Source organism: Lutjanus erythropterus, chromosome 13 (genome assembly GCF_056507025.1).
Source record: "Lutjanus erythropterus isolate fLutEry1 chromosome 13, fLutEry1.hap2, whole genome shotgun sequence".
NCBI lineage: Eukaryota > Metazoa > Chordata > Actinopteri > Lutjaniformes > Lutjanidae > Lutjanus > Lutjanus erythropterus.
In genome coordinates, this window is record NC_139329.1 from 37,463,076 (window position 1) to 37,485,287 (window position 22,212).

A 22,212-nucleotide genomic window follows, 5' to 3' on the forward strand; every position below is an offset into this window, starting at 1 on the left:
AAGTGTGTTGTGGATTTGAGAAATTGAAAGTGAGTGATACAGGTGAATCATAGCAACTGCACAGTAACTGTCCATCCCATAATATAAACAGAGTTTCCCATGTGGGGCCATTTAGCACTGATGATGATGATGATGCATGATGACATCACCAAAACTGGCCAATCAGTGAGTTACGGGTCAGTCCATTAAGATTTACAGCTCGTGTTTGATGGGAACAATTTGAAATAAATTCATCAGTTTCACAAAATTATTTTTACGCTCGCTTGAGGTGTTTTTTGCCTCTTTGAAAAAGAGTTAATAGAAGTCAGAGACACTTCTTCCAAATAAGTTCTGATGTAACAAATATTTAAATCACAACTGATCAGCTGTTTCTCCTCTGAGAGAAGAAGATTTTGTGGTCACAGTGAAGGGCATAACTTTTTGGCTTTGGTCCAAAATTAACCAAAACTCAACATGGTGTCATGTTGTCTCGTCCCAGAATCAGTTTCTTCGTTTCTCCCTGTGAAGTCACATCAGTGCTGACTGAATTATCTTGGATATGAGCAGAAACGCGCGCACACACAAAAAAAAAAATCCCCAAGAAATAATTAGTTTCAGCTCACTTGTCCACTTACGAGCTTTTTGGACTGCATGTCTCAGTCTTCGTCAGGTTTTGGAGCTGGCGGTCGAGGCTTCAGTGTAATCGTACGTCAGAGAGTCCCGGGTGTCGTCGAGCTTTTTGGTCTCGGTGTGAAGACAGAAAGAAGTCTTGTTTGATGTAAAGACGCATAGCGAGAATGTCTCCTCTCTCTCAGCTCGAGCCGATCATGTGTACATGTGTACTATACTGAGTGATGACATACTGTAAACTACGTACCGTGCAGTTAGCCTGTACTCTTGATTTTTTTCTAACTGTTGAAGCTTGCTGTGGTGAGCGCTGCCCTCCTGCTTGTAAATGAGACGTCCTGATTCGTTGAACTGCCTTTACTTTTTTTTTTTTCCATCTGACGTCGGTTTTATCAAAGCGTGCCTACTCACCGTCCCGCCGAGGGATCCCGCTGTACAGAACATCCCAGAACCCCCTGCAGCACCCAGCAGAGGAGCGTGTGGGCATGTCGAGTGTGTGTTTGTGTGTTTGTGTGTGATGGATGGTGTGTGTGTGTGTGTGTGTGTGTTGCCCACAGACTTTGCGTCCGCAGGATGCTGTGTGGCCCCCGGTCGGTTCCTCGCTGTTCTCATTGTCCCGAGCGATGATGACTAGAACATTTTGATTTTAAGTTTGTGATGATAAAGATCTTTTTGTAAACAATGTTTTTTGTGTCTGAATCCATGGAGCTCCTGTTCATCTGATTTATTTTCTTCCTGTCCACTTTTCTTTTCTTTTCGGTTTCCTTTTGTTGTTCTGTACAGATGAAAATTGGACAGTTTGTTAATAATAATAAAGTCTGCAAGGTTTCTATTCTCTTGTCCACTGTCTTTGTTTTTAACAGATTCTGTGAAAAGACCAAAACCAACTGTCAAAGTATGTAGTAACAAGTATTTTACAATTTGAAGAACGGATGCATTTTATTTTATACACCAAACGACTACTAACTGAGAATCAACCAGTTAATCAATTATGACAGTAATTGATTTAAAGAGTGTATTGCATGATGGTATACTGCATGTTCACGTAGCAGTGTCACAGTTTCACAGTGCAGAGTGCACTTAACACCTGGACGACCTTTGACCTATGAGGAGGTTTTAAATGTCGAAGTTAATTCTGTTGAACCAAAACTTTGCAAAACTCAGTAACGTTACACTTAAAAAAAACTTTTAAAAAGGCTGCCTTTTTTAGGTAGATTGAGAAAAAATATTCAAGTTCACTGAAGAAAGTTAAAGGGACAGTTCACCCAAGAATTGAAATTCAGTCATTATGCCAATTTGACTTGAAAAACAAAATTTACATCATGTTTTGGCCTAAATTTTCACTGTAGATCTTTAGCTTGGAGCGATATTCAGATGCACACGTCCACCATCTGAACTGTGTGTGTGCTGTGACGTGTGTGTGTGTGCGTGTGTGTGTGTGTGTGTGTGTGTGTGTGTGTGTGTGTGCGCACCAGTGAACAGCATGTCAGGACTTTAGGAGACTTGGCTTACACCAGACAAGCAGTATGGAGACACTTTGTGTTTTATCTTAAATTGTTTGGGACATTTTCCTGTCAAACCCCATCAGTGTTTTGTGGACTTAAAAACTAATCCCTACCTTTAATCGGTATAAGTATGAGTAGATAGTGAGTAGATAGTGACTATCCCTTAAAGGGACAGACTGACCCCAGCTCAGTTTAATGATGCGTCTCTTCCTTCTTTCACTCTAGTTGATAATTTAGCCGACAAGTTTTTCTCACAGGAGAAATTAGAGCTTCTCTGCTGAGCCCTCATGAGAAGGCTAACTAACTTTAACCATCTACCAAACAATGTAAATTTTTAGTTAAAGTTAACATTTTTCTTCTTTTGTATTTATAGGTCCCAACAGCACTTTGTTTGCTATTTCTTTATTTTAATTTGAGTACGCAAGCATTTCCATGTTGATTAAACTGTTTAATTTTGGTTTACGACACTAAACTTGGATTTACTAAACTGAGAATTGTGTGACAGGTTAGTGATGAGGAGACATTTTGGTGATTTTTCTAACAAGGGGGATGGAATCTCTTCCTCAGATCTCCTGATCTCACTAATAAAACTGATCTGAACAAGGACCTTTAAAATGTAATTTAGGATTTTAAAGGAGAATCTCACACAATATAAATTTAAACAATCTATAACTGTCTCTTTAACTTATGACAGTTTTTTTCATTAAGTTAAGGGAACTCTTTTTAAACAACTCGTGGAGCAAACATCGCTAAAATTCATGACTGTGCCTCGACTTGTTTCCCGACCGTTGAATTACTCTCCGCATCTCCATTTTTAGAGATGCAAACAGAGCAAATTGTCTGTATTTCTGAGGGACAAACAAAACAGCGTTCGGTTCGATTATAAGACTAAAATCAATCTTTGTGTTTGTCCTGTCAGCGGCAGTAAAACACGATGTTCAGACGATTATAATAACTGCTGTGGGTTCGTCCTCGTTTACAAATAGGTCTGACTTAAGAGTCTCAACTGTGCACGACACAGCAGCACAACTGTAACCATGGAAACATGAATAAATCCTGTCACACTTCATTTATCCTCCGAGCGAATTAAAGGACAGGTCTGTGGTTTTGCCTGTTTAAGCCTCTTAATTACAAATCGCACACACAATGCACTTCACATTTAATACAGGCCGCCATTGTTCGAGCTTGTTTTTTAAAGTGGGATGTTGTCCTTCCTGCAGCCGGTGGTTTCAGTATATTTTAGTTTGAAAATCATCTTCATCATCTCAACACTTGACCTGGAGGTAATCCATCGCAATCAGTGTCACATCTGCCAGAAGAAAATGCCGTTACTATCAATAAATTACAGATTTCTCTGGGTTCCACCGCTGTTGGAAACATTTAGGATAATCTAATGTATAATTCAGATATGTTGCATTTTATAACTTTAATATGTTTGCTAAGTTTGTTGAAAGAAGAACTTGTGGGAGAGACTGAATTTCACTGATTCTTAGTTTGTAAGCAGTGAGCGAAGCTGCACGTGCAGTTTGGCAGCAGAGGTATGGTGGACCACAACAGCTTGTCAGTAGGTGCTGCAAACATAAAAAAGCAGTTTTGATCGCATCCTCAGTCCAAGTCAACACGTTTACTCGGTGCTGGTTAAACATCTAATCTAATTTGCAGCTTGATAACACATCTGGATGACTAGGGGAGAGCGCTTCTTCTGCTAACAGAAGGAGTGCACAGCTTTTTTTAAGACGCCGGCGGTGAAAGGGTCTGTGATAGAGGTTCACATGCACACTTGCTGGTGTTGCTGCCCCAAGTTTGTTTGGAGTGTGAATTCAACAGGTGGTCAGTTACTGCCTGTAGCTCCTTCAACAAGCTGACTGTTAATCTAACTGTGTATGTGGACCAGGACTCAAGGCAAAGGCAGGTTTATTTATGTAACACCATTCAGACACAAGGAAATTACAAGAGCATAGAAAAACATTAAAATTGCATTTGAGATCATAAACACAAAAGCTAAAAGCCAATAAATTGTTAAAACATAACAGAAATTGCATTTTTTTTTTTTAAAAAAAAAAAGCAAGCATAACAACAAAAGTGAAAGCAAACAAATATAAAAACAACAGCTACAGATTATCTAAAGAAGTTATATATGTACTTCAGTTTAAAGCTGCAGTGAACAGTCATGTTTTAAGCCCTGATTTAAAGGAGCTGACAGTTTCAGGTATACAGGAAGTTTGTTCCACAGTAACGGAGCAGAGAAACTAAAGGCAGCTTCACCTCGCGTGGTTCTGATCCTGGGAACACTGAGTAAACCTGCACCAGATGATCTGAGTAAATGTAAATGTACAAGTAAATCAGAGATGAATTCAGGCCCGAGGCCATTTAGTGCTTTATAGACAAGGAAGAAGATTTTAAAATCTGTCCTTTGACACACAGGAAACCAGTGCAGTGATTACAGCACTGGTGCAATGTGCTCCACTCTCGGGGTGTTGGTGAGGACTCTGGCTGACAATTAATCAAAATTTTATTGAAATCTCAACATGGCGTACGGTAATTTTCAAACAGCAGGAGGCGCAGCACGTGTTAAATCCAGAATGTGTGTCAAACTACCTTTTTAAATTAAATATTGTGCTGCAGAAATGTCCTGTCCTGCTGAGCATATTTTACAGAATTAAGAAAACATCTTTGTCTTTTGCAAAAAATCTGCATCTCACCATATTGATTACAATACCAGTCAAAATGATCACAATTAGATATTTATTTCGAAATCATTCATCCCTCATGTGAATATTTTTCATTGTCTCCATTTTATTTGAATTCAGGTATTTCTAGAAACACGTCATCTATCATCTATAAATCCTCACACACACGTGTGAATGTTTTAAGTGACCAGAGCTGACGTCACAGTCTGGTCACACACTGATGTATGAGCTTGTGTGTCTGTGTGTGTGTGTGTGTGTGTGTGTGTGTGTGTGTGTGTGTGTGTGTGTGTGTGTGCTCCTCATGTAGACATACATCTGTGTGTTTTCTGCCTTTTATATGTGTGTGTGAGAATGTGTGTGCAGACATACAGTGTAAACATGTATGACTGTATGTCTGCGTGTGTGTGTTCTGTCTGTCTGGTCTGCGGAGGCTTCGGGCCGTCTGACAGATCTGTGTCAAATTCTTCAGTCCGACGGACCAAAACACGACGACGTTCCACTGAACAAAACGACAGTTTACAACCCGAATGTCTCAAAACATCCAAAAATACCTTCCTGATGATTTACAGCTTCTAACAGAACAGACCTGCCCACCGCACACTGTTGGGGTAAACATGTTTATTGTTGCACAGAGTAATTCAGCAATATAATCAGAATAAAGACAAAATATAGTGACAGAAACGCAGACAGAGCAAATATACTGACTCACACAACAGCCCCAGTGTGCTCCTCTCATGCATCATTATTACAGTCGACTCACAGAGTCGAGCATCTCAGCACCTCTGGAAGATAAATCACTGATGAGCTTTGAGGTCGTTTTACAACATTATGGATCAGTTTCACAGACAAGGCTTAAGTCTGGTCCTAAAATGCCTGTTTAAGCTGTCTTAACTCAGAGCGACTTGCACATAGATTTAACCTGTACTGAATGAAACTAGGTCGACTTCAAGAGGGAGGATTAGAGTTGCTCTAGGACTAAACTGAAGCTTAAATTAATCCTTCAAAGAGGCAGGTTTAACTTCTGCTTACTGCTGTTTCTGAGGGAGCATGAATTATTTAGAATATCTAAATCAGGTGTGCTCAAACTTATGGACTTGAAACCAAACACCTGTTGTAACGTGGTGTTTTGTCTAGTTAACCTGCGAAATGGTATTCGATCCTAAGTTCTCTTAATTGATTTCCTGCTTTTGCAATAAGAATTTCAGCCTTGGTGCACAGAGCACAGACTTTACCAAGTCAGCTATTTACCGCACAAAAATAAAACCACATAAATAATTATTTATAGGGTTTAATTTAATTTTTGGGCAGCTCTGATCTAAATGAAGACCAACATGCATCACAGTGGCTGATCAGATGAATCTGGTTTTTACGTTCAGTAACTGGATGGTTTGACTCACTTTGTTTGTTTGTTTTTTTTTAGTCCTTGCTAAAGATTTTTGAACAAATTTTATTTTCTCTGCTTTTGTTTTATCTTCAGATTCATTCCAGTCCCGGTTTCAAAGTTACTGCCCTCACTCCAGGACTCCAGAGTCTCATTAAAATGTCAAAGTTAAACTAGAACAGATTCAGATTCTGCCTGTGAAACCAGCGCTCACTGTCTGAACATCGAATCTGGATTAAAGAAATCTGCTGCAAAATAACAAACACGTTTAACCTCTTCCTAAACTGTGAGATTTTCTAATCTAACTAAAGATGGCTGCTGACAGTGATTTTTTTTTCCTTGTTTTCAAAGCCGACGCTCAGCTCTGTGACTCGAATGTCATGATAACACACGACGTCTTGATCCCAGCGGGCGCAGCTCTTGTGGATTTGGTCATTTTCCCTTCAGTACTGTGCTTCTGCCATGGTGATGGTGTCTTTTTGAGAATTCACCAGACTGGTGAAAGTAACATTTAATCGTTTACTCGACTAATCGTGCACATCCCTGTTGAAGTGTAGCAGAGAGGAGAGTCGCTGCGATCAGCTTCAGCAGCGTCACAGTCGGAGCACCGTGCATCGCTGCCCGCTGGGATCAAGCCGTCAGAAGCACAGACTTCTTTAATTATAAAAACTTTTATAACTAAAACAGCAGACTCGAGACGCCCGTCCTTCTGACCAGTGGTGTGAAAGCCAAGAGTCCATGTGCCTGCAATTTTTTTTTAATCTGAAAACGACAAACCTGGTTTTCTCTAGAAAACAAAAGGCAGATTTCTCAAGATGATGAGAATTTATCACAACGACTTTTGGTTTCTCGCAATAATTAAATAATTAACTTGTGTTCTTGACATGACGGTGTTAAAAGTAATTGCAAGCACGGATGTTCTCAGCTTACATATGAACTCTCCATCATTTTACTTTTCTCTGAGACACTGAAAACCTTCTGTCGGGTTTAATCAAACTCATAAACACTAAATATCTACGGTCCACTTGAACATGGCGACATTATGTACAGAATTCATAGTTCAAGAGATACAGTAAAGTACCTTCAAAGAGGCCAAAAAGACTCAGTGGTTTGACACCCCCGCCTCCCGCCCTCCCCTCTTTAACCCCAGAGTGAAGTTCTGCTTCCTTCCCTCACACTCATTACATAACTTTCTTCTATACATATTTCCACCTGACACTTCTGACCCGACCGCCTTCTTCTTCACCAGTATTTCCCACATGATTTTACTTGAAGGGAAAATGCAGAAACATCACATCTTGTATAATCTCCACATGGATAAATTTATTTTTTGGTCCACAACTGCCACTTTTTTTTTAAACCTTAAAGTCCAACTGAAATGAAATTGCGTGTTTTTTATTCTGCTGCGACATATCTGCTCTGTAAATTACATGCCAAATTTATATTTTTGTTTTCATGACACCAAAATGCCACTCTGTCCAACTTCTTAGGATCAAACTATTTAATTTTAAACTGTATTTTCACAAAGCAAAAAATTTGGTTGAAAATAATCCAAACGTGCTGCAAACTTTAATGAAATTTCCAGTAAATTGGCAAAAGAAAATGCAGCTGAATGTTTTTTTCCCCAACTTCTATCGCCTGCTGGTTATTAAGTGTTGGTTAGTCAAGATGAGCGGTATGTTGCACCAGTTCTCCAGAAACAGCAGAAACAGCTGATCAGTTATGTGAGTTAAATGTTTGCCACATCCGAATTTATTCAGAAACAAGGTTCCGTCTCCTATTAAGAGCATGAACTCTTTTTAAAATAAGATTTAAAGAAACCACCTCAAGTGAAAAAAAGCTCTTTTTTGTGAAATTGAGAAGGTTTTTTTTAATAGAATTTAGTTGTCTTGCAATCCGCCAAAATGTGCATGAAAGCATGTTAATGGAAAAACAGCTAGCGATGCAAACAGCTTAACAAGATACACCAAGAAAAGTGCACCGCTGACGTCACCTTGCAGGCCAATCCAATCCAATTAGCTCGTTACCTGTATAACATATAATAATTTATCTGAAAATGTTAATAACAGCCAGATTAAGATTAAGCACTTAAGATAAAATATCCAGTGATCTCAGAGTTCATCAAAGGCTTCTTTAACCATCTGGATTAAAAAAAAGTTTCTTCCTCTGCACCATAAAAAAAAAAGATTTTTAATTTGTTTCTCTGGTTGCGACTGTGTTTTTTTTTTTTTTTTTTTTTTATCTTGGTAGCTGGAAATTATGTGCTTCCTGTCACATTGTTCTGTCTGAAAATATAATATAAGTGATAGTAAAAACTTAGATTTTTTTAAGTTCACGTGCAAATCAAGTTGATTTTTGGCTCCTTCGTTTTGAAGGGAACAGAAGTGCAACTTTAAATTGAAGATGGCGCCCTTTTCATTCCTATAAAATATTACTGATATATTTAAAGAATCACTTTGACATGATTTTTGACTTCTAAAAAGGAGATTTCAGTTGGACTATAAAAGTTTGTTAGGCTCTCCATTAAACCCTGATGACCCCTGAACGCCCCGCCCATCGCTCCTCCCATTAAAACTCGAACGGGGAAACGAACAGGGTGACCTTGGTGAGGTAGCGGCCCAGCAGGGTGTTGCGCTCCAGCTCGCTCATCTCCACCTCGGCTTCCAGAACAGCCGGACCCTTGATGGGCGTCACCAGGAGCAGGGTGCCGGTTTGCCGGCTGGAGCGCTGCACGCTGAAGTGGCCCCGCCCACGGCCGCCCGCCAGGCCGAAACGCAGCGTGTCGCCCAGCACGCGGGCCGCCGACACCCGGAAGAGGATGCGGGGGGCTGACATGTTGGACACCACAGACAGGAAGTGGAAGGAGATGGAGTTTGGTGCCTGGGTGCATCCTTTGTCTCCCAGCATGCACGGGTTCCTCTCACAGCGCCTGGAGAACCACAAAGTAGACAAGAGAACTTCTTCATTTACATTTAAAGCTTTTTTTTTTATCTTGAGTTTAAATAGAACATTCAGGACAGAGCGAGGGTTTTTTCAAGCAAAGCCATATCATACTTTATTTTGGAAATCAGTCAGCAAAAACTTAATTTACATCTTCACCAGTTTGTGGTTGTGGTCTAAGGGCTGGAATTTATTCGTCTGGTCTTTCTCCTCCTCTTGTCCTTGCAGAACAGAGGCAGCGTTCCAGCTCTAAATCGTTCTCCAGAGACTCCATGTTTGTTTTAGTCATGCCCAGTCTGGAGTGATCAAATCAAATCCCTGAGTGATTTTGAACAAATCATTGTCTTGAAATTACAGCCTGCTCACATATTCTGTTTTAATTGCCTGCTATTCTCCAGAAGGAACGGGAACAGAGAGCAGACGTGATTCTGTTTATCCTCGACTGGGCGTCTGCGCACTCTGACATGTTTGTTATGTTGGCTGCAAAACACACAGAGCTTTACAGGGATACTTTGGATTATTTGGTGAGGTTGTTTGAGGCATTTGTTTAGAATATTTTCACCACTTAATCTCATTCGCAGGTTCAGATTTAGTCATCTTGGGGCCGAAAGCAAACAGTGGATACTCCTGTATCTCTTGCCAGATGGCAGCAGCTGTAGCAGGCTGTGGCTGAGATGGGCATTGTCTGTTTGTATCCTCCTGTTTCCTCCTTTTCTCAGCCCCGCTGTGGGAGCTTTGCTTTGCTGTCTACACCATGCCGAGCTGTTTGTTCACACAAGTTGGCTTCTGTCTTCCTGAATAATCTTTGGCATAGTACAAGTTGCCATTTTAGCACATGGATTTTTAAAAAGACATAAACCTAATTAATTAGTGAAAAGTTAAAAATAAAAAAAAATGTCTTAATAATAGGTTTTTCCTAATGGCAGGGTTCCAGCAGGTGCTGGAAATCCTTGACAAAACTTGAGTTTTACTGTAAATGTTTTCAATGTTTGAAAAGTGCTTGGATTTTGGATAAAGTGCTTGAAACGCCCTGAAAATGTGATTGCATTACTTCCAGAGTCTCTTTCTGCTGAGAGGAGCTCTGCAGCTGTCAGATCAGGCAAATATTTTATAGTTTTATTGTACATTATAACCTCCTATTGGCATTCTAGTCCATTTGTGAACACTAAAATTATTTTTTAACATCATGTCATATTGAAAATTGTTATGAACTCCAAGAAAACTATTGCTATTGTTAATGAATGCATTTGTTTTGTTTATTCCAGACAATATTGGAGCAGTTTTTCATCAGTTTGGGTGGATTTTGAACAATTATTGGGCTGGAAAACATCAAACCAATCTGGCAACACTGATTGCTTCCATAATAAATCACTTTCTGACTGAATAGTTTGGTAAAGAAATAAAATAAGTCAGAAAGTCTAATTGCTTTTGCCTTTTGCACAAATTGAAGTCTTTTGAAGTGTTTCTCTCTCTCTCTCCCTCTGATGGAACAGTGAATGAAAAACATGCCAGGATGTTTCAATGAGCGCTGGCTTGAAAATAAAAAATAAAAAAAATGGAAAGGATTTTATTGAAACTATTTGTCTAGTGATTGTTTGAGTGATTGTTTCATGTTGGCTCAGCCAGGTTATAGGATACTAGTCCCAGATACTAGATACTAAAGCTGTAAGGGGCCCGAAAAACTAAAAAAATGCACCTTGAAAATGTTTGGAAAGCGCTTGAATCTGACTTTGGAAAAGGGTTAGGAACCCTGCAATGATAAGTCATAACATTTTGAATATTTTCACCACTTTACCTTGCCGTCACATGGCTTTTTCCGATGGGAGGCTGCAGTTATATCAGTCAAATATCACTCTCCAAAGCAACCAAACTCCTTTGGCAAAAACATTTTTCATTTTACCTCCCAGAACGACGAGAGTTGCTGGTCTACCAGTGTTTGTTTGTTTGTATTATTGTGTGACTACTGTATTCAACAAAGTTAGTTCAGATTCACCAAAGTTACACAATAACAACAAACCAGCCAATCAAAGCAGCAGTGGACCAGCAACTCCTGCGCTGTTCTCTGATGTTAAATTACTGATTTTTCCAATGGAGTCTGGTTGGAGGAAGGCAGCACATTGCTTAGCTTCCTACACCAGGACTCCTGCTGCTTCTCCAATCTGGAGACTTGCTGACCGCCATCTTCTGTAAGCAATACACTGACAATGGAGAAGTACCTCATTCAACCCCACGTCAGATGATCTGAACTATCCCTTTAAAGACTTTGCAGTTATGGAAAGTAAAATTTGCTCTTCACTCAAAGTTAAGAGCCCATTTTTAATGAGTTCAAGGATGAAAGTGCTGTGACTCCTCGGTGCCATTTGTACTGGTCTTAAATGCCAAAGCACCCTTTTTATTTTTAAATCTTTAATAAGCAGCTTTAACTGTCCCTACACGACTCTTCCAGACTTTATTTTTGACCTAAGTTGCAGCCAAAGATCCTCTCCGGCAGGATGAACACCTCACATAACCCTTCACCTAAATCCAACCCTGCACCCCCCCCCCCCCCGGAGAGTCAGTCCACCACAACAACACCCTGCATTACTAAATCATACAATTATGACTCCGCTACGGTAATAAATCACAACCATGTCGGTAAACACATGAAGTTCCTGTCCACTGCCACAAGCATGTTTCATCACGCCTCTCCTGACCGCCATCAGCTGATCAGCTGACTGGAGCCTGGAAACCTCAGCAGTGCATCTGAGGCCAAACCTCAGTCTGACTCTCAGCCCGGTCTCTGTTGGAGGAGAGAAGCTAAATGACGGGTGGAGAAAGGAAGTGGGAGAAAAAAAAACTCATTGTTTTCAAATCTCTCTCCATCACCGTCCCTGTCATTTACATTTTATCTGAGTCATTGTCTTCTGAGGTGACAAGTTTTATGGTTTTCTTTTGGTTTCGATCCTTCTCTGCTGACTTTGTTTGCAGTTTCATTGTGCTCTTGAGATCTGATCTCTGGTTCTCAGTGTCTTCAGGCTCGGTGGGCAACAAATTCAAAGTCAGGGTTTTTATCCGTCAGCATCTGATGAGTCAGGCCGTCTAAACAACATCCAATCAGAGCGATACATAAAATACATTTTCACTCTGATACGTCCACTTGTGTGCGACCCTGTAACTCTTCTTTTTCTTCAGAATCAGTTTCAGTTCGGTCATGTATAGCTGAATTATAGCATGCTCGCACCAAAGGGGAATAAACTCTGTTGCCCGAGCACGAGGACGCAGCTGAGACGCACAGCTGACAGAAAAGCTGCTGTGAGCTTGTGGAGGAGGAAACAGCACATGTGTATTTCGCTGCACCAGCTAATATAAAAATATATTTATGATTCCCTTTAATCCCTCGGTGAAATTTTCTCCCTGTGCATTTTGTAATGTCTGTCTGTTTAATCCTGTAATTGCTGTGCACACTGACGGACAAAGGAAACAAACAAATCTAGAAGAATCTCAATCAACTGAGGGGGCTTCGACTAATGATTTGAATCTGTGACTATTAGGAGGCAGCCCTTCTAGCAAGATAAAGGAAGAGTAACCATAGCAGAGGTGGACAGCATGGGTCAAGCATCTTATCTGTTATAATGATGAGAGTTTGCAGTGAAGCGGGCCTATTTCAGCAGCCTGTGAATGATGGATGATCTCATTTATGTTATTCTCTTATGTATATTAATATAAAACTAATATGAAAGTCCTGTATCAGGGCCTCTGGAGTGTGAAGTTGTTGTTGAAGTGTTTTTTGGACATGTCCCTGCACTGCAATAATGAAATCTAACCTGACCTCCCTGAGAGTCAGAAAAGGTCAGAAAGAAATGACGAGCGCTGAAGGAAAGCAGGAGGGTGATGTGATTTTAAGAAGGTATGCTCTTACATTGGTGACGTCTTGATGTACGTGGCGTTTTTCACGCGAGGACACTCCACTGTCACACACTGGAAACCTCCGTAGGTGTTCACACACACCTGCTCTGCTGTGCAGTTGTGCATTCGGTTTTCACACTCGTCGACGTCTGAACACAGAAGAACAGAGGCGAGCGTTACCAACATGAAGTCTACATGTCTCTGAACTTCCCCCTGACCGATCGGACGACCTTTGACCTCTGACCTGTGCAGCTGCGTCCGTCTCTGGCGAGGTCGTAGCCGGCGGGACAGAAGCAGTGGAAGCTGCCGGGAGTGTTTACACACTGATGGACGCAGAGCCGGCCGGGCTGACCGAGCGGGAACAGACGACACTCATCGATGTCTGAAACAGACAGAATCCTCAGTACAAGTTATAAACGAGTCAGTTATTAGTGAGAAATGTTTATTACCTGTGCAGATGTTGTTATCGCGGCCGGATATGGTGAAGCCCACGTCACAGGTGCAGCGAGTGGAGCCCAGGAAGTGAGTGCAATGAGACGGACGGACGGAGGACGAGGGGGTGGAAACCATGGGTGATGAAGAAGAGAGAGGAGAAGCTAAAGATACTGAGGGCGTGGAGGAGGAGGAGGAGGAAGACGAGGAGGAAGACGAGGAGGAGGATGAGGAGGAGGAGGATGCTGACAGAGCAGCAGAAACAGGGAAGGAAGAGGAGGCAGAGGAGGGAGAGAAGGAGGCCAGAGAGTTACCAGTAGTGTTGAGGCCTGAAAAGAAAAAAAAAGAGACTTCATAAACTACTGGTGCCGTCAGTATTGTAGTTATGGTCCATCATCACAGCCTCTGAGATCAATAGGGTTTACAGTGCTGAGGTCATTTACAGAGTTTCCTGATGGAAAGATAGCTTTACCTGTTGCTAAAGTTAGTTAGCTTACTGCCAGTTAGCTGTGACAACTTCAAAAACTGTGACAAACACTTCAAATCTGTAACCTTTTCCTCCAGCCATCAAACTGGCATCCATTGGTCTCAGAGAGCTGCCAGTTTTACAGGAAACACGTAACCAATTAGCGCTCTGCTAGCTGTTTCACGGTTATGGTCCAGTATCAGTACTTACGTCTGCACATTGGCTGCTGGCCGCTCCACCTCAGAGAGTCCAGACACACTCGGGTCCGTGGGCCAATCAGCTCGTATCCAGGTTTGCACAGGAAGTGGACCTCATGTCCGATGCCGAACACCCGACCCAGTCTGCGGCCGTGAGCAGGAGGCTCTGGTTTGGGGCAGGTTGCTGGGAACAGATAGAGAGTTATTTTATTATTTACAGTTCCTGTTTTTTATGTATTTGGTGAAAACATTTTCCCTAAAATTGCCCATTTATTTCAAATTGAGGTTAGGATCTGTTTTATAGCAGTATTGCATTCCAGTCTATTTTGTCCATCTGTAGCCGCATTTATTCCCAAAGTACCTGCAACGCTGAGTCCCAGGAACTACTTTTCCAGGAACTAAACAATTTCTTCAACCCATTTTTTTCTGCATTTCCACCATGGTCAGAAGAACCCTGAAGATTAGACATATTAGTCCTCTAGTATGAAAAAGCGGCTGTTTTACACGTCATTTTTATACATTGACTATGGCAGTGGTTAGGGGGTGGAGGTGGTTCCTCCCCTCTAAAGTTCCTGCACTTTTGGAAAGTAATGTCCACACATGTTAATTTAAAACTGGTCCTTGTGGTGGAAATGCACGCCAAAGGTTCCTGGTCCCTGTCGAAAGTTTCCATGTCGGAAACATAGCTTATGGAGTTTGAAATATTTTACGATGCAACCTCTCAGATGTGGTGAGAATTCTTACTCCATGGAAACATACTGTGCACAATTCAGGGACAACAACTACAGGTGTGAAAGAGTCAAACAAAAAAGTGAAATGTGAATATTTTGTCCTCCTTTTTGGACTGTGCACACTGGATTTTGGGTTTAGCACTCCACATAGAATCCCATTGTTGAATCACAATCTCTTTTGCGCACAATTACATTTTGTGTCACTTTTATGCCTCTGTAACACTGGATTTTTCTCTTTATAGGTCACTGACATGGTCCCAGGTGGAGATATTATCTCCACCTTGTTCTGTCGGGGACATTACACAAACAGAAAGAGTTATATCTCTCTCACCGCCGGCCTTAAAGATAGCCATGGTGCTGTTGTGCAGAGCGCTGATCTTCTTCCTGAGGGAGCGTAGGCCCTGCTGGTACGACGCCTCGTGGACCGCCAGCATCTTCTCCACCTGCCGCAGTGAGTTCACCAGGTCGTGGGTGGACGGACACTCCTGTGGACGGGACAAGGAGAGGTTAAAGGACAGACCCTGATGTTGCTGCAGAACATCAGAAGGTCAGCTGTGATCTACTCCACTTTGTAGCCTAAAGTTTGGAGTTGCTAGAAGGTGTATCAAAATATCTCATTGTTCAGTATTTTCTGAAAGCACCAATAGTCGTCCCCTTGGAGTGCACAGCGTGATCAATAATAATCGATATCGACTGATATGAAACTTCACTATCATGGTAGGTTTTGCAGCTGTATCGCACCCAGGCCTACACAGGCCATGGTTAAAGTCAAACCCTGCTGGACTGACAGTATGTGGACGCACAGAGTTAAAACTGATCCATACTTTCATCAGACTGTGGGGAGGACGTCACTGAGCATATTTTGAAAATAATCAATGAATGTCTTTTATTGGTTGCAGAAAAACTAGTTTTCCTTATCATTTCATAAAGAAACTTGTTGAGAAAAGTCACCCAGACTGTCTACTGACACGAGTGTCTCCAGTCTGCAGTGTGTTTCAGGTGTGAGGTCTATACATAGAGGTGAGGTTTTCAGAGCCGCGGTCTGCTGCAGTGACACCTGGGTGAAAATTGGACCCGAGCCCGCCGCTGACCTCAAACTGACGGCTAAAACACGGCGCTCAAAACAACACGACACACAATGAACCTGTGGGTTTGTGTGTTTGGTGCTTCGGAGGCGTTTCTCTGTGGTTTGTTACAGCCAGTGACTCAGTGGTGGATTCAGAGGAGGGTGAACTTGAGTTCAACATGTTGGAGTTCACTCGCAGGACATTTAAAAATATCTGATTACAAAACTTTTTGTAACCAGAAAAATAAAAGACAGAAAACTAATTAAATGTTCATTAAATTAAGTTGAAGTAAACTGAACTTAATTTCGAGTTCATGCAGTGTTTTAATTTCCTGCTGTGACTATTTAAAGACACATTTCACATGACTCCTAGAGAGAAATGTTACTGCAACAAAATCACAACAAATTTCAAAATAAAACAGTAAGTGAACTTCAGGACTCTGACAGGATTTGACACTTTTGACACTTGCAACTTGTTTACTTTCAGATTAATTCACAGTTTTCAAGATTAATCCTGAAATCAAAGTAGATTCATTTAAAGTATCTAAGATGTTTTGTATTTAGTTTTTGTGGCACAAGATGTCAGTGATCATCATGTTAACAACAATTAGAAAAACTTGAAAAGTTTAAAATAAAGGTCCATTACAAATATTTTGAGGAATTTCTGTGACCTTTAAACTTTTCATACACATTCTTGAATTTAGTTTTTATTGATGTTTTATTTAAGAGGAATAATGAGTTAGAAACATAACCGGTGGTACTCAGACTTAACTCTCAGGTCTTTGCACTCAAGTCCCAAATCAAGTCCAAAGTCCTAAACTTTGAGTTTCAAGTCTTAAATAAGTCATAATGTGCTCTTCACCAAACATAATTCCATTTTAACTTCAGAGTCTCTACTTTCTGTTCCTTGAGCAGCTTCAAATGTCAAACTTGGAAGTTGTCACGTCTCCGTCTATAAGTTTCAACTCACATGTTTTGCATCCTCCAGTTTGATTTTTGTTGACCAGTTTGTAGTTTCTGAACAAAAATATTGATTTCACTTTTTCTAACTGGAGCTCAGTAACATAACATTAGCTCTTCATGGTTTCCTGCTGTCTGATTGGTCAAAACAAAGTGGATCTGGGTAATTAAGTGTTGACTTGCTGAGAGTGAATAATGTTAACATTTCACTTTTTAAAGCTTCAACAGGGAACTTTTATATTTAGTTGATTTTGGAGCCTCCTGTGAACCACAGCGGTGTTTCCAGAGTAATAAACACAAAAAATATAACAAAAAAAAATAAAATTATGTAAACAAAAATCTGCTCCTGTTTCTTTTTAAGTGGGCAACATACAACTCACTGTAACTCTGCCTGAGAAAATGTAAACTCAGGCTCATTTCATCTGATTTCTAGGAGATTCTGACCCAACGGCAGATTAAAAATAAGAATAATTAAGAATAACTGTACATAAACAGCCGATCATCTCTCTGATGGTTTTGTTTGCTCTTGTGGGTCACTGAGACTCGACTCCTTGTAGCAGCTTTAAATAACAGACTTTTTTATCTTTGGGTTTTCAAGTCAAAAGGCTCAAGTCCAAGTAAAGTTACAAGTCATTATCGTTAAAGTCTGAGCTGAGTTGCAAGTGTTTTTTTTAATTTTTGTCAAGTCCAATCAAATTTCTCAGGCTTCACTCTAACACACAAGTTGCCATGCATTTTCTTTCTTTTTGACTCCTTTAAGAAGAAGAAAAGTCCACTTGTGATCACAGGTCGTGGCCTCAGTGTTGACATGACTTATGAGCAGTTCAACCAAAAGTTGTATTTTTCTTTCCTCTCTGTTCAGACTCAGTTTGTAATTGATGTTTGGATGATATGAAAATAAATTTTCTCACTCAGTCAGACTTGTCACAATATGAGACTTTTAAACTTATAAATACTATTAATAAAAAGAAAGATGGTCAATATCTCTTTTGATACCATGGCAAAAGGAATGAACTCGTAGGTACACAAAATAAGTTCATTTTTGTTTATATAATCAATAGATATTGTATCATTTTAACACACATTGAAACAGTATTGAAGTATCAGTACAACCATAAAGTCCTTCAGCAGAGTAAAATAAACCACCATCATAACTCCAAACTGTTGTTGGAGTCACCTGCACTCACCTGAGCAGAAGAAAAGGACATCTGATGAAGACAAAGCATCACCATGACAACCCCAGCAGCCTTCATCCTGAACAAAACCTCCATCCTCATCCTGATAAACCTGCTGTTAGTAAGAATCAGCTGTTTGACTCCTCGGCTCCTTCTCCAAAACTAAATCATCTCCTCTGCTTCTGTTTCTTTTCGAGGGCACTTGCCAAATTTCTCCTCCACTCACTCGCCCTCCTCCTCCTCCTCCTTGTCAGATGTTTTGGAGGAGGAGGAGGAGGAGGAGGAGGAGGAGAGCGACTCCCACATCTGGAACACACTTTCACTTTTTGATCCATCAACATCCCCAGAAATAGACGCTCAAATTATAAGGAGAATTCAGCTGGCTGTGGCGTCTTTTAATCATCATCTGCACAACAAAGCAGCTACACTTTGGGTTGAGATCGACTCCCCCGGCTCAGGAATGTGACTTCTGCTCCAATTACAGCGATTGTAAAGTCTCACTGTTTCTGTGAAACCTTAAACCTGCTGTCTTCCTCCAGGATGATGTGATGTGGCTGCTAAATGACAGGGCAGCCACATCTGCTGATAGCTCCGCCTGGATTATGCCCCACCAGAAAAAGGGCTGCAGGGATCCAGGAAGACCCTGAATGCACCATTTGGTCCAAATTTCCACTCATATACAGGCCCCGATAATGGCAGAGTGTGAACATACACTATAATCTATAGGAATGTCTTTAAATCTTTAGACGTTTGTGAATTTAGAAAAGCAAATAAAAAGACAAGTGCTGCTTTAAATGTTCTAAAAAGGATCACAGTTTTTATTCTTTTTACCCTGCATCAAATTCAAAACTCTTACACTCGCCTACAAAATAGGAACTAAACAGCTCCGGCCTGCCTGGGACCTGCACTACAAAGCAGGATCTGTGGTTAGCGAAGTGACTTTCAAGGTTTTTTGACTTTGGCTCGCTTCTTACCAAGATACATCGCCATGGTAACTTAAACTGAACACCTAACCTGCTCTGGAGCAGGTTATGTTCCAGATAAGAGATCAATAATGATAAAGCGCCGCCTTTCTGACCAATCAACTCACTTTATTAAATGGCACTGGGTGACACCAAGATCCTGTGGAGTCTGGTGTGCAGTGCATGAAGCAGAGAAAAGTGTTATTTCACTGCTGAAAATATTATTATTATATCATAATTATGATTATCATTCAAAAGAAAAGCAGCAAATATTCAGCTAGAGTTGAAATGATGAAATCAGTTATCAATTATCAATAGCTGTAACTGATACAAAACATATTTTATAAACACCTCATATGTTTCAAGTGCAAAAATCTTCATTTGTAAAGTAACTAAAGCTGGCAGGTAAATGTAGTGAGACAAGAAGTACAATATTTCCCTCTGATATATAGTGTAGAAGAAGAAAGTGTCATGAAAAGAGCCAAAGAGAGGACAAATACCTCGAGTTTGTACTTGAAGATAATGTGCTTAAAATATACAACACGCTTACTAACATCCATCTCTGGACTAAAGTCACTTTCAAGAGCCAAAGACTCATTAAAGGCCCCAGCAGGAGTTTTATAAATCTCTCATTCAGGGTTTGAAGAGGCCTTGGAAGTCTTTAAGAGACTGAAAAAAGACCATCTGACCAACTTTTTTTTTTTCTTAAATAAAAGTACAGCTTTAAGTTGCACAAGCTTCATGATCAGGAATAAAACACGATTTTGATAAAAGCTGTTTCTTAACCACAAATCCTGACAATTTTTCTAGAGACACTAGTCCTTAAAAGTCTTTTAAATGTTTTATTTAATGGAAATATAAAAATGCTAAATACCTACTATATAAATGATCCTTAAGATCTTAACAAAGAATTCAAAAAGGCTTCGGTGTGATTGATTTTATTGAGTGTTGTATTGGTGCAGTGCTCCTTCTGTCCACCAGGTGGTGCTTCAGTCTGTCGTTTCAACAGTTGAGCTGCAGAAAAGAAGTTCTTGTATTTTATCCAAACATGCAGCTGAAGTTTGAGTCAGAAATCCAAAGAATGTGCTTTCACAGATGTTTCTTCACATGTGGCTGAGCTGCATTTTTGGAAAATGATTGTTTGTGTTGTTGAAGTCACTAATTACAAGATGACACTTTGATGCCTGGAAAACCACATGGAGAAGCAGAAACTGACTGCAGGTTCTGTTTGTTTTCATCTTTATTGTTTTACTGTTGTTTCTGTGAAAATATATATGAGAAGAAAAAGATTTACTTCATTTTAAGCCTTTACTTACCAGTACAACAATCCAAAAATCGCAAGTAAAGCCCTAACATTCAAAATCTTACCTAAATAAAACTGTCAGTGTTATCAACAGTGTTATCTGTAGAAGACACAATAAAGAGAATAAACAAGAACAAACTTTACAAAATATAAAATATATAATACAAAGATGATATACAAGAACACGCAATAAAAATATATTTTTAAAAAAGTGTGTGTATGTGTGTGTGTGTGTGTGTGTGTGTGTGTGTGTGTGAGACTGAATGAAACCCCTATAAGCCTCCATTAAGCGGAGGGATGGAGGGATTAGCAGCTGGGACAGTGACAGTTGGATTAAAATTGAACTGCTTTGTGTAAAAAAAAAAAAAAACACACCTCCGTCAGACTGCAGGTGGTTACCACGGCAACGGGGTTGACGGCTCAACTCCTTGGTCTCAGTGCAGGAACACGGTGAGCTTCTTGCAGAGCGTCCTGTCGGTCAGTTAATTCATTGTCTCACATTATGCACTTTGATATAAATCAGCTTTATGGTATCACATGCTGCAGCTGCAGGATACAACAACAACAACAACAACAACAACAACAACAACAAACACATAAGAATGGCATCTGTACACACTATGTTGTGCAGAGGATAGTTTTATGCCTGGAGGGGATCGTGCGTATGTGTGTGCTAATCTCTCAGACTACAGGACCCATCAGCCTCATATTTCCTGTGCACATTTACGACTGTATGCTGAAGGACCTCTCATGGTTGTGGCGATTCACAATGTTTTGAAAAACCTTAAAGAAAAGATTTTATTTTGATGTTTTATACCCACTGCTGACTCCTCACTCCTCCCAACTGACCTGTAGGGGCTACTGAGTGCACTGTTGTGGTTTAGGGTTGTAACTATCAATTATTGTCTTTATTGATTATTCTGCAAAAAATAGTATAAATATGCTCATCTAAATTTTTCAAGGCAAAAGTTAATGTCTTCAATTTGCTTGTTTTTTCTGACAGAATGGCCAAAACCTAAAAATATTTGCTTGACAATAATACATGACATCAAAGTCCATATGTTTTAGCACTTTTCCATGTGACCTGACGTGCTAATGATTGAGTAGGATTATTTAAAAAAAACAGTAAAGAACACAAATGGAGTCGCGCTTTAAGATAATTCTGAATGTTTGGCATTTTGTTTAAAAAATGTCTGAAATTATTAATCAGTTATCAAGATAGTTAATGATTATCTTTACTAGTTCATCAGTCAACAATGGCCTTAATACCTTTCTCTATATATATTTATATATTTGTGCAAAAAATCTGTATATATATTTGTGTTTACGGCAAAGAAAAAAACATGCAAATGCTAAAGTGCTGTAGATTTAGAAACAGAAATATACTTCTCTAAACATTTAGAATCGGGGGTTTCAAACCTGTGATCACGTCCCTGTGTCTGTGTGTGTCTGTGTGTGTCTGTGTGTGTCTGTGTTTGTGTGTGCTGCACTGACCCTGATGGATAAACCCTCATTGAAATGCATGCTGGGAGGCTGTTAGCCAGCTGCTGACGGAGGTTAACTCCAAGATAAATACAGAAGCCCCGGAGACTGCCTGGCTCTCCTCATCATCATATCTTAATTAGAGAGGACAGCTTTAATTAAAATGAGATCATTTAACGGATTTTGTAATTAAAACAGAGCTATAGATGGCGGCCGGTTGGTCGGGCCGGCGGAGCCTCTCCTCCCTCTGACCCGGGTCAATTTATTAACACTGATTAAGCTTTTATCAACCGATCTGGAGGTAAACATTCCATTCATTTTCTCCACTGATATTTAGAAAATCCTGCAAATCCTACTTGAAGTAAAGTGGCTCTAAGATGGATCCCGACTTTATAACCAGAGCTTATATTTAAAAACCTGAAACTACACGA

General features: G+C 40.2%; 1 protein-coding gene across 1 annotated transcript; it reads right to left on the reverse strand.

The window, feature by feature from the left end:
- Nucleotides 1-8,336: 8,336 nt before the first annotated feature.
- On the reverse strand, nt 8,337-18,196 carry LOC146317074 (fibulin-7-like). Its single transcript, XM_084733741.1, has 7 exons — nt 18,047-18,196; nt 15,165-15,318; nt 14,116-14,286; nt 13,457-13,768; nt 13,252-13,389; nt 13,021-13,156; nt 8,337-9,111 (listed from the first exon to the last, which is right to left on the reverse strand). Exons 1-7 carry the CDS (start codon nt 18,134-18,136, stop codon nt 8,751-8,753), a joined length of 1,362 nt encoding a protein of 453 aa, XP_084589867.1. The 5' UTR covers nt 18,137-18,196; the 3' UTR covers nt 8,337-8,750.
- Between the last annotated feature and the right edge of the window lie 4,016 nt (nt 18,197-22,212).

What these genes read in the sequence shown, in the direction of transcription:
- LOC146317074 (XM_084733741.1), bottom strand. Translation starts at nt 18,136, where the DNA reads ATGAGGATGGAGGTTTTGTTCAGGATGAAGGCTGCTGGGGTTGTCATG. An exon ending in GGCTATCTTTAAGGCCGGCG is followed by an intron (nt 14,287 to 15,164) that starts GTGAGAGAGATA and finishes ATCTGTTCCCAG; the next exon opens with CAACCTGCCCCAAACCAGAG. An exon ending in CGATAACAACATCTGCACAG is followed by an intron (nt 13,390 to 13,456) that starts GTAATAAACATT and finishes TGTCTGTTTCAG; the next exon opens with ACATCGATGAGTGTCGTCTG.